Source organism: Lepisosteus platostomus, chromosome 11 (assembly GCF_059453375.1).
Source record: "Lepisosteus platostomus isolate fLepPlt1 chromosome 11, fLepPlt1.hap1, whole genome shotgun sequence".
Lineage (NCBI taxonomy): Eukaryota > Metazoa > Chordata > Actinopteri > Semionotiformes > Lepisosteidae > Lepisosteus > Lepisosteus platostomus.
In genome coordinates, this window is record NC_142621.1 from 39,704,635 (window position 1) to 39,718,384 (window position 13,750).

The 13,750-nt window shown below is 37.2% G+C and overlaps 1 protein-coding gene across 6 annotated transcripts in view; it reads left to right on the top strand.

Annotated features, from left to right (window-relative positions):
* stxbp4 (syntaxin binding protein 4) overlaps positions 1 to 13,750 on the top strand; it is a 90,669-nt gene that overhangs the window by 48,509 nt on the left and 28,410 nt on the right. For 4 of the 6 annotated variants that reach the window (XM_088599636.1, XM_088599637.1, XM_088599634.1 and 1 more), the window contains exons 17-20: positions 2,347 to 2,523; positions 3,539 to 3,655; positions 8,185 to 8,234; positions 12,389 to 12,537. In XM_088599636.1, the coding sequence (XP_088455762.1) occupies positions 2,347 to 2,523; positions 3,539 to 3,655; positions 8,185 to 8,234; positions 12,389 to 12,537 (493 nt within the window). The remainder of the gene's footprint in view (positions 1 to 2,346; positions 2,524 to 3,538; positions 3,656 to 8,184; positions 8,235 to 12,388; positions 12,538 to 13,750) is intronic. The other 2 variants (XR_015925388.1, XM_088599638.1) reach the window with 1 other exon arrangement.

The following is a 13,750-nucleotide window of genomic DNA, read 5'->3' on the forward strand; positions in this document are numbered from 1 at the left end:
GTTATTTGTAATATTCATATCATATGCTCATTAATTAAACAATATTATAAGGACTGGTGCCATAAAATTTTGATGTTATTGTTTATTTGTTTCTGCCAAAAAAAAAAGCCAATATTGGCAAGGGGGAAGCTGATACCCAATGACTGTATATTTAACTGTTAATTTGGTGTTTCATTTTTCATGGTTCAGCTTTACATTTTGTGATATTTTGTTAAATATGTAAAAATTCTAGAATGTTATTGAAACATTAAAAATGTATTGGAAATACTGCATTACTGTGGTCAGACTAGTAGAAGATCTTGAGGCTTGGAGCAAACCAAACCAAAGCTGGGCAAGAGAGAAACTGCACAGGCAACACACTCACGCAGGAAACTGCACAGTGTTGTGTGCACATGGAGATCCGGCTGAGGTGCATAAAGGGGAACTGCGCAGGCACTTATGCTCTGCATGCAGGTGGTGTGGGGCTCTAGTGCTGTGGTGTGCGCAGACAGACAGCTGCAGCAGCAGGATTAGAAATCTGGGTATGAGCACAGTCCAAGATCATGGTCAAGCACGCAGGCATCAAAGCTGGTAAAAGCAAGCTAAGCAGAGTCCAAAGCACCAAGGGAAAATCTGGGAGACAAGGTCGAAGCAACACAGGTTTCAAACTGACATATGCACTGTCGGGAAACAAAGCCAATACACATACTGTAGTACAGCATTACTGCCTTTATTTCACAGGTGCTCCTCTGCAAGTAAATTCTCAAAAGCTCCAGACTGCTAATTTTAGACTTTTGAGACATCTTTGTTCTATAACTTCATCTGAGTTCAGTTTGCAGAGGCAACAATTTACCTTCTGGATTTGACCACTGAAAGGTTTGCAGCTAGGTTGAAAACAAATCTAAAATCGGCAAGTGGATTAATGTAATCTGTGAAATCTCAGTCTGTTGTCCAGGTTCTATACAAAAAAAGCATTTTCACAATCCAGACAAGCACATCTTCAGTGCTAGACTAGACTTTAAATTGGTGCATAGAAAGAGATGAGGTTCTAAAGGTTTACAGCTGATAACATTTCAAAACTCTTAAGCTTCTTCAGAGTGGAGAAAGCAATGCCAACCTATATGGTACAGTAGGTAATGTCTTTATAGAGGATAAATGCAATAGGTTTGGTATTGTCATTCAATGCACATGTACACTTCTAAAGTTGAAAGGGAAGCTGAAGTACATGTGTTTTTAATAGACTTGTAAGTGAATTCTGTGTTGGCAACATCAGGACTAGAAAGATTTGTTACACAAGAGAAACTTGCATCCCTTGTTAATTGAAAAAAAGTGTTTAGAATAAAAAAGGGTTGACCAGTTCCCAGATTTTGTTACTTTATTTTCTGTCTCATAAAATTAACTTCCCATCTACTTCCAAATAATCTACAGTAGATCTCGAAAGGACTTCATCTTCTTTGCATCAACATTTCACCAACCTTAATAAAAACCTTTTTTGATAATCAGTATTAATAAAACTGAACCTTTTAAGTCTTAAACAGAACCAAGTATTTGAAATCCTCGAAGATGCTGACCAATTTAACCCTGTGGACTTTACAACCGAAAATGAAACATGGAACAGAGGACAGAACTTTATTTTTTCTTGAAGTTACAAAAATGTGACATCACTTTTGGATTAAATATTTCACTTTCACTTCGCATTAAGTCCATTCAATCGTGATTTGTCTTCATTCTTTTTCTGTGTTCAGAAGAAGTGAAAATAGTTGTAGCAGCCAGTTTTAGTTGTCATAAAAGCAGTAGCAGTATTTTACTGTTGATATTTTGCTGCTAGTATTAATCTGTATGACATTTCTAATCCAGCGCTATTTACATAAATTACAATTACTATTATATTGCTGTCTGCTTTTGATAGAGCAATTTACTGTAGCTATAGTACCTTGCTTAAGAGTATTGCAGCAGTATCCTTCCAAGGATTTCAACCCACAACCCTTTGGTCAGGAGTCTTTAGCCCTAATAACTATTCCACATTTTTCTAGGATGTTTATCAAGAGACGTTTTCTTTAAACATGAGTTATACTGCATATCTTGACATAGCCAAGCTTTTCTGTTCTTGTTTTACAGTGCACTTAGTAGGGCCTCTAGAAATAGAGGATAAAGGGGTGCCACTGAGAGGTTTTTAATTAAAAAAAGCATAGTGTTTCAGAGCACTTTCCTCATGTATGAAGAAAAGTATTTTTAATTGACACGCACAGCAGATCTAAAGCCCATTCTGTGGACCGTGTTTCCTCTGCCAGCTTTGGCAATGTGTGCCTCCTAATGGGTGCTTGCACTGGTATATTCTTCTGCTTATGTGATTTAATTGCACTGCAGGAAGCAAAAGCTGCTGTGGAAGAGACCAGAGCCTTGCGCACCCGAATCCACCTCGCTGAAGCAGCCCAGAGGCAGGCTCGCGGGATGGAGATGGACTACGAAGAAGTCATCCACCTGCTGGAGGCAGAAATAGCCGAAATGAAATTGCAGCTCGCTGATCAGCCTACCCACGCTAAAGTATTTTAAACTTTCCTCTGTTTAAGCCCCATATCAGTCCCTGCTCCTGCCAGGCAGATCCATTCCCTTTTTTACTCATATCATGTTCCTTGTAAAGTAGGTCACTGTTTGCTTTGTATTATTCAGTAACTGGGATGATGTGCAATGAAGGGTTTAATGTGATCTTTGTGACGTCTATTTAGGCTGTTATTTTTAGGATTAAATAAAATTGACTAGCAACCTTATAGGTCATTGGAGCATAAAATGGTTCCTAAAGATTATTAATATTTGATTTTTATTTATATTATAATTTAAATATAGTTTGGATTTTGTCAGCAGAATCCTGTTTTTCCAGAAATGTGCTTTTGCGTTTTGTCCATTTTTTTAAGATCATAATGGATTGTAATATTTCAACTTTTGCATTGATCTATATACCAGTTGCATAAAGTCTTACTTCAGAGAGACTAACACAAAAAAAAAACCCTAAAAAAATCCTCTGCTTGTTCTGGTTATGGATTATAATATTTCTGCAAATATAACTTGTTTTTCTTAGAAAGGAAGTACTTTATACAGTATATAAATATGTAAATATAATTTTACTTTTAAAACAGCTTGTATGAGAAGCATGCAGTTGATACAAGGAGTTTTACATTTTATACATCATATTCTAATGTAAAAAATGCAATATATAGAATTGTATACATACAAACACTGTGTGCCTCTGATCTTATTTTTATACATCTGTCGTAAAGTTAAATTATTACCTTATTATCCTTAGAGCATGTAAGAATATTCAGAGTATTTAGAGTGAGCTCAATGTCATATATGCCCAACATATTGTATTGTCACAATTATCTGGGTTTTTGCATTAAGTGACTGCAAAAGATGATTTGAAGACTTCCATAATCTTTCCATGTAGTGATGTTTTCCATGAAGATGTTTAGTTTATTATAAGGACACAAAAATCTCATGTCTTTAAATGAGTAAGTACAGTACGTGGTCATGGAATTAATTAAAAATGATGTTGTCATTTCAGGAAGAGACACAGGACCTTAAAAAGAGAATTGCTGTGCTGGAGTGTCAACTCCGAAAATCTGAAGGTGCTAAAAAGGGGTTTGAGGTGTCCACACAAAAGCTTCTGCACTTCGTAGAGGTAAATCAACACCTTGATTTTAGATTAAGTGATGGCTGGTTTATACACTGAAAGTTGCATGACAGGAAGTTGGAGGAACGCAGACTGTACAAACAAGTGGTAGAGGTGGATCTCAAATGGCTCAGCCCATTGAGTGCAGGTTGATTTCTGTGGTGCAGAAGAGTTTTTGAGTCAGGTTTGCATCACTATCTGGCTCTAACCAGGAATCCCCCAAAATTAGATCAACTCCTGAGTTTGGGCAGTTTTGAGCCACAGAGGGTGTTCTTAACTAGTTGGGAGCCTGTGAGTTTGCTGTGCTATCACTGCCCAAGTCCTCCGTTCTCTTATAGCTGCTGTAGGCACTGTGAAGCTCTCAGTGTAAAAAGAGGCAGATGGCTCAATGCTGTCCTTTTGTGCATGTCATCCTCTTTGCTCCTAATCCAGTACAAGGGTGCTAGTGGTGAGTGCATGATAACAGATTTAACTGATTATTGGCATTTGGAGATTCTAACCTGTGTACAAAAAACTGAACTGTCACTTCAAAAGTTTAAGAAAAAATACTGCCAATGTTTCATAATGTAGGCACCCAGCTCTTGCTTCTGCTGTCAAGTGATGGGCCAAGTGCATAATGTCTGTATTAATAGCACAGTGCTTTAATAATTCCAGTGTACTTCAATTATCTTACCAAAGACTAACCTGGAGAACTAAAAGGTTATAAAAACCTGGCTTGAAAGACAATGAAACTGCTGTGTCACCATCTACCTGAGTACCCTGTATACCTCTTTAATGTGTTTTTATTATGCTGTCAAAACAATTAAGTGTAAGCACAAATTGTCAAAAAGCATTCAAATCACCAAACGCAGCTAATATATTCCAAGCAATGTTACAAGCTGTTAAATAGCTGCACATTCTTTATAATGAGAACTGAAGTGAAACATGACAGATTTCTCCATCCCTCCTGTGCTCAAATTAAATCCCTCTACTGCAGAGCTGCAGGGGAAAAGTAACTGCAGGAGCCCTTTGAACCAGCAAGACTCCAGTCTCATGGTTTCCTTGACAGCTCTCCAAATTCCTGGGCAGAGGGGCCTTTTTTGTAAGCGCCACTAGTAGTAAGCTCCAGAATTTTCAAAAGAGTTGAGGTAAATGACAATCTGTTATAAAGTAATATCATCTGCACTTGTTTGTGTATTGTGTTGCATCAGGAATGTGTGATTCTGAAAAATAATACCCGTTTGTATTCTTTAAAGGCTTTAAAGGATTGTTCAAGTGCATGTCCGCTTTTTATTTTTTGGGGTAATAAAAGTGATATTTTAAACTTGCTGTCCAGCATTTGCTCTTTTTCATTGCCACTTGGTGCTTTGCAAAGAGTACACACGACACTAAAAGTGCTGGTGATCTGCATGATTATTAACATGTGTGAACCTAAACAACATGCCTGCTTTAAAGTGAATCTCCCGCACCTGCATAAAACTGTGATAATTACAGTATATTGCTGATTCACTTATAATAATAATAATAAACTTTATTTTATATAGCGCCTTTAAAGGTGGCTTCTCAAAGCGCTTTACAGGATGACAATAACAATAAATAAGAAGACTACAACAATAAATAAGAAACTTTCACAAGACAGGACACAATTATAATTACAACAATACAACAATAACAATAGAGGAGACCGTGGAAGATGGTATTAAGAAGAGCAGAGGGGTGAAGAATGGAACCAGTTAAGTAAAGGCTTTTCTGAAGAAGAAGGTTTTGAGTCTGGATTTGAAGGAGTTTAGAGAAGGTGACTCTCTAATATCCTTGGGCAAAGAGTTCCAGAGCTTGGGGGCATAGCAGGAGAAGGCCCTGTCGCCCATACAATGTAGACGGGCTTGGGGGACAGTAAGGAGGGCAGAATTTGAAGAGCGGAGGTTGCGAGGTGGGGAGTAGGGCGATAAAAGTTCAGACAGGTATTGAGGTGCCAAGCCATGTAAAGCCTTGTAGGTGAGCATGAGGATTTTAAAGTCTACGCGGAATTTGACCGGAAGCCAGTGCAAGGACTCCAGGATAGGAGTAATGTGAACACTTGCACTAGACCTGGTCAGGATTCTGGCTGCTGAATTTGGACATAATGCAGCTTGTTCAGAGTAGATTTAGATACCCCAGGGAGCAGAGCATTGCAGTAGTCAATTCGAGAGAATACAAATATGTTGATCAGCTTTTCAGCCACAGTTAATGATAGCATAGGGCGTAGTCTTGCGATATTTCTAAGGTGAAAAAAAGATGTTTTGACAGTATGCTGTACATGTGGGTCGAATGTTAAGCCAGAATCGAATATAACCCCAAGGTTTTTCAATTTTGATTGGAGCTCAAGTACAGAGCCATCTACAGACAGGGTTACAGGACTGGCTTTACGAAGTTGATGGGGGGTACCAACAAGCATGACTTCAGTCTTGTCACAGTTAAGATGAAGGAAGTTTTGAGTCATCCAAATTTTTATGTCAGAGATGCAATTAGATAGAATAGAGACAGCCACATCAGTGTCGGGTTTGGTATGGATGTATATTTGAGTATCGTCAGCGTAAAAATGAAAGCTGAGGCCATGTGATCTTAAAAGCTGACCAAGTGGGAACATGTAAATGCTGAAGAGCAAGGGGCCCAGTATTGAGCCCTGAGGGACACCAGACTTGACAAGACCAATTTCAGACCTGTACCCATTGAGAGAGACAAAGTGACAGCGATCAGTGAGGTAAGACTTAAACCATTTGAGGGCAGTGTCAGAGACTCCAAACACAGTCTCGAGACGAGAAAGCAAGATGTTATGGTCAACAGTGTCAAAGGCAGCACTGAGATCAAGAAGGATGAGTATGGAAAGAGAACCAGAATCAGAAGCTATTAGGAGATCGTTGGTGACTTTGACTAGGGCGGTTTCTGTGCTGTGAAGTTGACGGAAGCCAGATTGGAGGGGTTCGAAAAGGTTGTTTGTCATGAGGTGGTTATGTAACTGAAGTGTGACAGCACGTTCTAGAATTTTAGAGAGAAAGGGTAAGTTGGAGATGGGGCGAAAGTTGTTAAGATTGTCGAGAGCCATGTTAGGCTTCTTTGGCACTGGGGTAATAGCAGCAGTTTTGAGGACCGTTGGTACAATGCCGGTGCTCAAGGATTCATGTATTATATTGAGGACAATGGGACAGAGAGAAGAGAAACAGGACTGGAATAAAGTGGTGGGAATGGGATCTAAAATAGATGTGGTGGGTTTCATGCGCGTAACTAGTTTGTTTAGGGATGCTGAGTCAAGAAGAGAGAAGCTGGAGAGACGGGAACCAGAGAAGTTGGATGAGGAGGGAGGAGGTGTGGAAATTATATCTGTAGTGGAGAGAATGTGATGCCGGATGTTGTCAATCTTAGAACTAAAGAAATCTAAGAATGTGTTGCAAAGTTGTGATGAGGCAGGTAATGTGGTGGGGCAGTTTGGCTTGAGCAGTCTGTTGATGGTGGAGAAAAGATGTCTGGGATTGTTTTGGTGATTTTCAATGATGTGAGAGAAGTAGGTGGATCTAGCAGACTCTATAGTAACCTTATAATCAGATAAGTAATCTCTCCACTTGATTTGCTGATATCTCACTTGATTTGAGCAAGTAATCTCACTTGATTTGCTGATTCAAAGGTACAAGCATGCATCCAGGTTTTGATAAAATGCAATGGAATACATTGTGAAATGAAATGTCATATCTTTGTTTCTGCTGTGCTGGATGGGAAAGTCCAGTTTATTTTTTAAGGTTATTTTGTTGAGCTGCTGTAGCATGACATCTTTTCATATTTCATAATTCAACCTAAGGAAATGCATTGTATGGGTCTGAAGGTCTGTACTACACAGCAGATCAGGGAAAAAAGTGAGAATTTGCTTCACCAGCTGTATCAAGGCGGAATTTAACCCGACATTGGTAGTGTCAAGTACGAAGACAAAAAGGACAGGGATCCAGGTTTAAAGTGCTGTGAAACTGCAGTTGCAGTAAGCTCATTCTGCCTTCAGAACATGGGTGCTGTTTTATTTCTAAAATTGACATACAAAAATAGCTGTATAAAGTAAATCACATAGATATTAATGGAAGCTGTTCTATTTAACACTGCCTCTAAAGCCTGTATTTGACATTTTTGTCATATAGTCATTAGCTGTTTATATAAATAGGGACAAGGTGACACAACATTTCACTTATTTTGAATATTAAAAGGCCTCATGATAAATTAAACAAAACTAATGTTGTAATGATCAGTCTATTTGTAAACATATTGTAAAAATGGAATAAGGTATCTATACTTAAGAATGTATACAAAAAATATATTATCTTAGACAATTTACTGACTGACATGGCTAGTGTGGAAATACAGTTTAATGACACAGCATAACTGTAAAAGATACAGTTTAAATGTCTGATTAAAATCCCATAATTATTGTGACATACACATTATTGATTATCTTATTTTATCTGCATCTAACAATTTACAACTTTATTTGTTCTGCAAATTAATGCAAATTTTTGAAAATTATTTGTTGTTTGTTTTCACAGGTCATGCAAGAGTTCCTTTCAGACCACCAAGGTTCTTTGACAAATTTTAGGTAAGAAATGCATAGATACTGCATTTATCTAGAAATTTAGACTAATCAAATTCCTGAATGGTTTATCGGTGATTTTTGTAAGGGCATGTTGATCTATTCAAGGTTAAATTGTTATTTTGCATCTCATCACTGGTAACATGCAATATACATTTTTAACATTTATTTTACTTTTTGAGATACTCCCCATATGGCATATGTCAACTGATAAAACATTATTACAGTATATTAAATTTTAGCAGGTTACTGAATTGCCTTTTAGGTTATTATGGGTAGATAAATAGTGTAAAATAACCTTCAGATACAATGTGCCATATGTATAAAATGAAAATGCTTACTCTAACTTGTTGCTAATAGCAACGTGTTATTGAACCTTCTGACAGCAGAAGCAGCTTCCACATTCCCCTGTGACACTTCTGGATCTGCTAGGCATCTTGGGTGTTATTTACTTTGTTGTAAAAGAGTGTCAAATTCTACAACACGGGCTTACTTCAGACTTTCTTGCAGAACCATAGGCATTTCAGCAGTGCAATGCATGCCTTTTTTTAAGTACACTTCAGCCATTTCAGAACTGAGATTTAGAAATACCTCTGAGGTTTTTTTTTCTTGGCACCAAATTTTTTATGCATCCTTGTAGGGAGCCATAGTTTAGAGCCGTAGCTTGTGTTAGCCTATAACAGTCTCCTGCAAAACCCTATGATATGCCCCAGGTTATGTCCATAATCACAGGAAACACTGTTTATCAAACCTCTTCAAAATCATCATCACATATGGCATGATGGCATAGTTCTGCTTCCTCACAGCTACTGGGTCCTGTGTTCAGGTCCAACCCACGGTGCTTTCTGCATTGGGTTTTCTCTGGGTGCTCTGGTTTTGACCCACAATCCAAAGAGATGCTCTCTAGATTAACTGGTGTTTCTAAATTGCCCCTCTGTATACAGTACATGTGTGTCCTCTGTAATGGGCAGACATGCTATCCAGAGTGTGTCCTACTGTCCACCCATTGTCTGCTATGTTAGACTCTGGCTCTATGCAATCCTGTATTGGACTAAACAGTTATTAAAAATACTGTACATGGATTCGTTGAGATAATTATAAGAATGTAGCTATATGTAAAAAGAAGTTACAGTATAAAATCCATACTGTAGAAGGTTATTTTCAGACATATTTTTTACCACATTCTTGATGGTATTTGTTTTCAAACATTTAAAGTGTCTTTAATGGACAAATCCCTGTTTAAATACCTTGCTTTGAAGGTGTGTTGATGGAAAAAACTACAGCATTTTTCCATTGCTTGCACAGGACAGCAGCTGCTTTACAGAAAGGTGTTTTCTCTACTTCAGTAAAACTGGGAAATTAAAGCAGTTTCTTTTGAAAGGTGTCATATCCTTGCATGCATTTGGCAGTGATTTTAACAAGTGCCAATTAGCTGGTACAGACGCTGCCTGCATGCCCTTATTCATTTCTCTCTGTCTTGATGATCCTGGCTCCTCTGATGGCATGAGAGATTTTATTAATCTGAGATTTTATAACGATGACCCCTGCAGATATAAAAGTGATTAATGGTATAGTATTCCTAGACAACACTTTTCCAAATAGTTCACTATTTAGTAAATTTAAGCATGTAAAAAAGGCAAACAAAACTTATAACTTTATTACTGAAAGGATCCAACATTTCAGGTACAGTACATCAGCAGATGTATAATCTAAAATAACTAAATCTTTTTAGTCTTGAACAGAGTAGAACTTTTTTTTAAAACAATGCATTGTTTGAATCTGACTTCTTTTAAGAAACAGCTTGATGAGATACTTGGACACCTAATTCCTAGCAACCAAATGAGTTAGACCGAATGGCCTCCTTTTCATTTATAATTTTCCTCAAACACTGTTCCATTTACATGACTAAACAAAAAAATTAGGAATCCACAGTCAAATGATTAGACTCACAGTAATGACAGTGTATAGTTATCTTAAGCATCACGTGACAGACGTTCATCAGTTACCCTAGTCAGCTCAGTCCTCTAATCTCAATGAAATTTAAAACCAATAGTATCTGCATCTCAATCCCACAACCCACTACCCTCATCACAACCTCAGATGTAGGAGATCCTACTAAAAGAACATCTGGGACAGGTTAGAATATTTCATAACCTTGTGGAATACATACAATATCTAGTTGCAGTTGTTCTTGCTGCTTGTAGTGTAGTACATCAATCAGAAATACCCTTCCTAATCGCAAGTTATAGACCCAGTACAGGAACATGCCTTTTTGTTTTCAAGAGATCTCTTCCTTTTACTCAGTGGAAGAGAAATGTAATTTGCAAGTGGTGTCTGGGACAATCATGTTTGGGGGTTTAGGGCCATATTGGGAAGAGTCAAATTTGTTCAATTTAGGGACACAACTGTTCAACTACAGTTATGATTCTACGAATTTGAGTGAAATTTGTTATGAGGGTGGCACAGTGTTTATCATTGCTGCAGGCAGCACTGGGGGCCTGGGTTCAATTCTGGACCTGGGTTACTACAGTACCTGCATAGTGTTTGTATATTCTCCCTGTGTTTGTGTGGGCTTCTTACCGGTATTCCAGTTTCCTCCCACGGTCTAAAAACATACTGTTAGGTTAATTGGCTTCTGGAAAAACTGGCACTGGTGTGCGTGTGTGTGCGTGTGTGTGCGTGTGTGTGCGTGTGTGTGTGTGTGTGTGCGTGTGTGCGTGTGTGTGTGTGCGTGTGTGTGTGTGCGTGTGTGTGTGTGCGTGTGTGTGTGTGTGTGTGTGTGTGTTTATGTTTGTGTCTGTGTGTGCTCTGCGATAGACCGGCGCCCCATCCAGTGCGTATCGTGCCTTGTACTCATTACTTGCTCAGATAGGCTACAGCTTTCCATGACCCTGAAATAGATGATGGGGTTAGAAAATGGATGGATTAATGTTGCAGTGAAAGACATAAGTATTACTCAAAATGCAGTATTAGGAATAAGAATAGAAACACCTTTAGTTTACAACTCTTTTCAAATTGTACCCACAGCTGAGATGCAAGGCAATAAATCCAAATCTAGGGTTTGTTGACTTGAATATTTGTAACCACGGTCGTGTAAGACAAGTAAAAAAACAATGGAGATTATTTACAGAAGCATTTTGTCCTATTCTAATATTGCAAAGTTAAAGCCCCAATTTGGCAGTAATCGCTTGTGAATTTTGCAGGCAGTTCTATGATATTTATAAGGCCACATGCAGCTGAATACTGAATGTCCATGTGTACTCCTTTATATTCTGTACTATTTAACTCCTTTTATAATTTAAATTATTTTGCATTATAAAGAGTATTTATAACCACGTACAATTGTGTTCACACAGATGTTCTTAATTGTGTACTGAGCAAACAGTCTTCCAAAGCAACAAGTTTTAGCAACCAGTATAATAGAGTATGAAGAATGTTTTCTAGCTCAAAATTGTTTTGCAATAAAGTGTCTAGACAAAAAAAAAAAGTCAGCAGAAATGAAAAGATTGGTTAAGTATCGGCACACATATTTACTAAATATGTTAATATAAATTAGATTGTTATTGTTTTGTTTTCTGGCTCTAATGAGTAACTTTGCACATCAATTCAGAAGTTTACCAGCAAGATCAAACCCACATCAATATACAAATCAGTGCCTTCAGTATTCATTTCACTTTAAGATGCCAAGAATAGTTATCTGTGCAGATAGATTGCATCTTCCTCCAGAGGAAACAAAAAGACATCTTGATGTGTAGGTGGATCGGAACACAGTGCAGTATTAAATATAAACTAAAAGAGCACATTTTACTCCTGGCAAAAAAGGCTGTTTGAAAAAGAGTGATTAAAAATATTGCCATTAATAGAAAATGTACTAATATTGGTTAGGAAATTACTAAATTGGTGGATTGTATTATTGCCAATGACTTTCTTTCCATTGTCTTTCTCAACTTTGCATTTTGGATGCGTTTGTCCAGCAAAGTCTGACTAGTATTTAATGTTACTATTTGTTTGCTTAAGGTGCCGGTATTGATCAGTATGCTTTCTCATTAGCTTATACTTTATATTTTAAAATATTTTATCTGAAAATGCTTAATCTGTTTTTTGTTTGCTCTGTGTTTCATTTGAAATAACTCAAGCAGCATACTGGTTTTGTCTTGCAGTTCTGCCAATGACCAAAAGATTGGCATGTCTTCCTCTTCCCAAGCGATAGCTACACGTTTTGGAAGAAAAGGCCCCTGGACAGTAACAGCACTTGCGCTAGAAGCCAGAGAACTTAGCAGATCTGTTAGAGCCATTCTTGAAGTAGATTGTAAGTGACTTGGCATTGCATGTTGTCTTACACTGCATGAAAAATATTCTTTAATGTTCTATAATGACATTGTGCAAAAATCTTTATATTTCTAAGAAAACCCTTTGGCCAAGCAGTAAGGTGGTGTACTGTTTAGACTTGTTTAATTTGTAAAAAGGATACAGTAAACAGCCATGTTTGCTGATTTTGAATAACTTATGAAAAGGATTTTTTTATCTATATGTGCTTGAGATTTTTGAGAGATTTCTATTATAAACAAATTGCTGGGAAGCTTCATTAGTACCTATTTCTTATGGTTCAACTGAAAAAAAATATAAATGCAAGCTAAAATTATGTTTATTTTTTGTCATTCCTACTTCAAGGGTAGTTTTAAAAGGATTAAATGACAATTGTGTAGTGAAAGGAATTTTCATTCTCCATAATTGTTAAACATTGCTGGAGATGGAAGTTGACTACTGTATGTACATCTGTGATGGTATCAGTCTGCGGTTTCAGTTCAGCTGATTGAATGCAATGCATTTTTATTTGAATTTTGTTTAAGCATTTTAACTAGCATCTAGAACAATTAGGGTGAGTCATGTGGTTCAAAAATATGTATAGTTTTCAGGATGCATTTGAGCATGGAAATACTTTTTCAGGAACTCAAGTGTATTTTATTGTTTAAATATAAAGGTTTGTGGGATTGTTTTATAACATGTTTAGATTTTGTTTCTGTTTTGAAGGTGGCTACTTTTTGATATTTTTTACAATGGCTTTACATTATTTTTAGTACTTAGCAGAGTAAGTTGCCGTGTGAAAATTCTTTCAATTTTCTGCTGATTTTCCCTCAGTAAGTAACTTGGTTCTGAAACATACTTACTCTAATGCATTCTGTTTATAACTATGGGTAAATATCGGTTGAATTCACAGCAAGTATGAACCCTACAGTTTATGTATTTTGGTGTTGGTATTCTTTCTTAAAAAGTGTGGATACATATTAAAGGGGCCCATTAATTCCAGGAAAAATCCATTCTTAGTTTAACATTTACTGGAAACTGAGGAAAGGAAACTCTTAATTTTAACTGTGACAATTAAATAAGGTAAGTTAAAAAATAACTGTTGATTTCAGTGGATATGCTGCTTTAAAAGTAGGCCACCGAAGGAAGTACAATGCAAGGAGTATTTCAATAGGACAATTAGAAGGTTTATTGATTGAAATCATATCAGCAGGGGG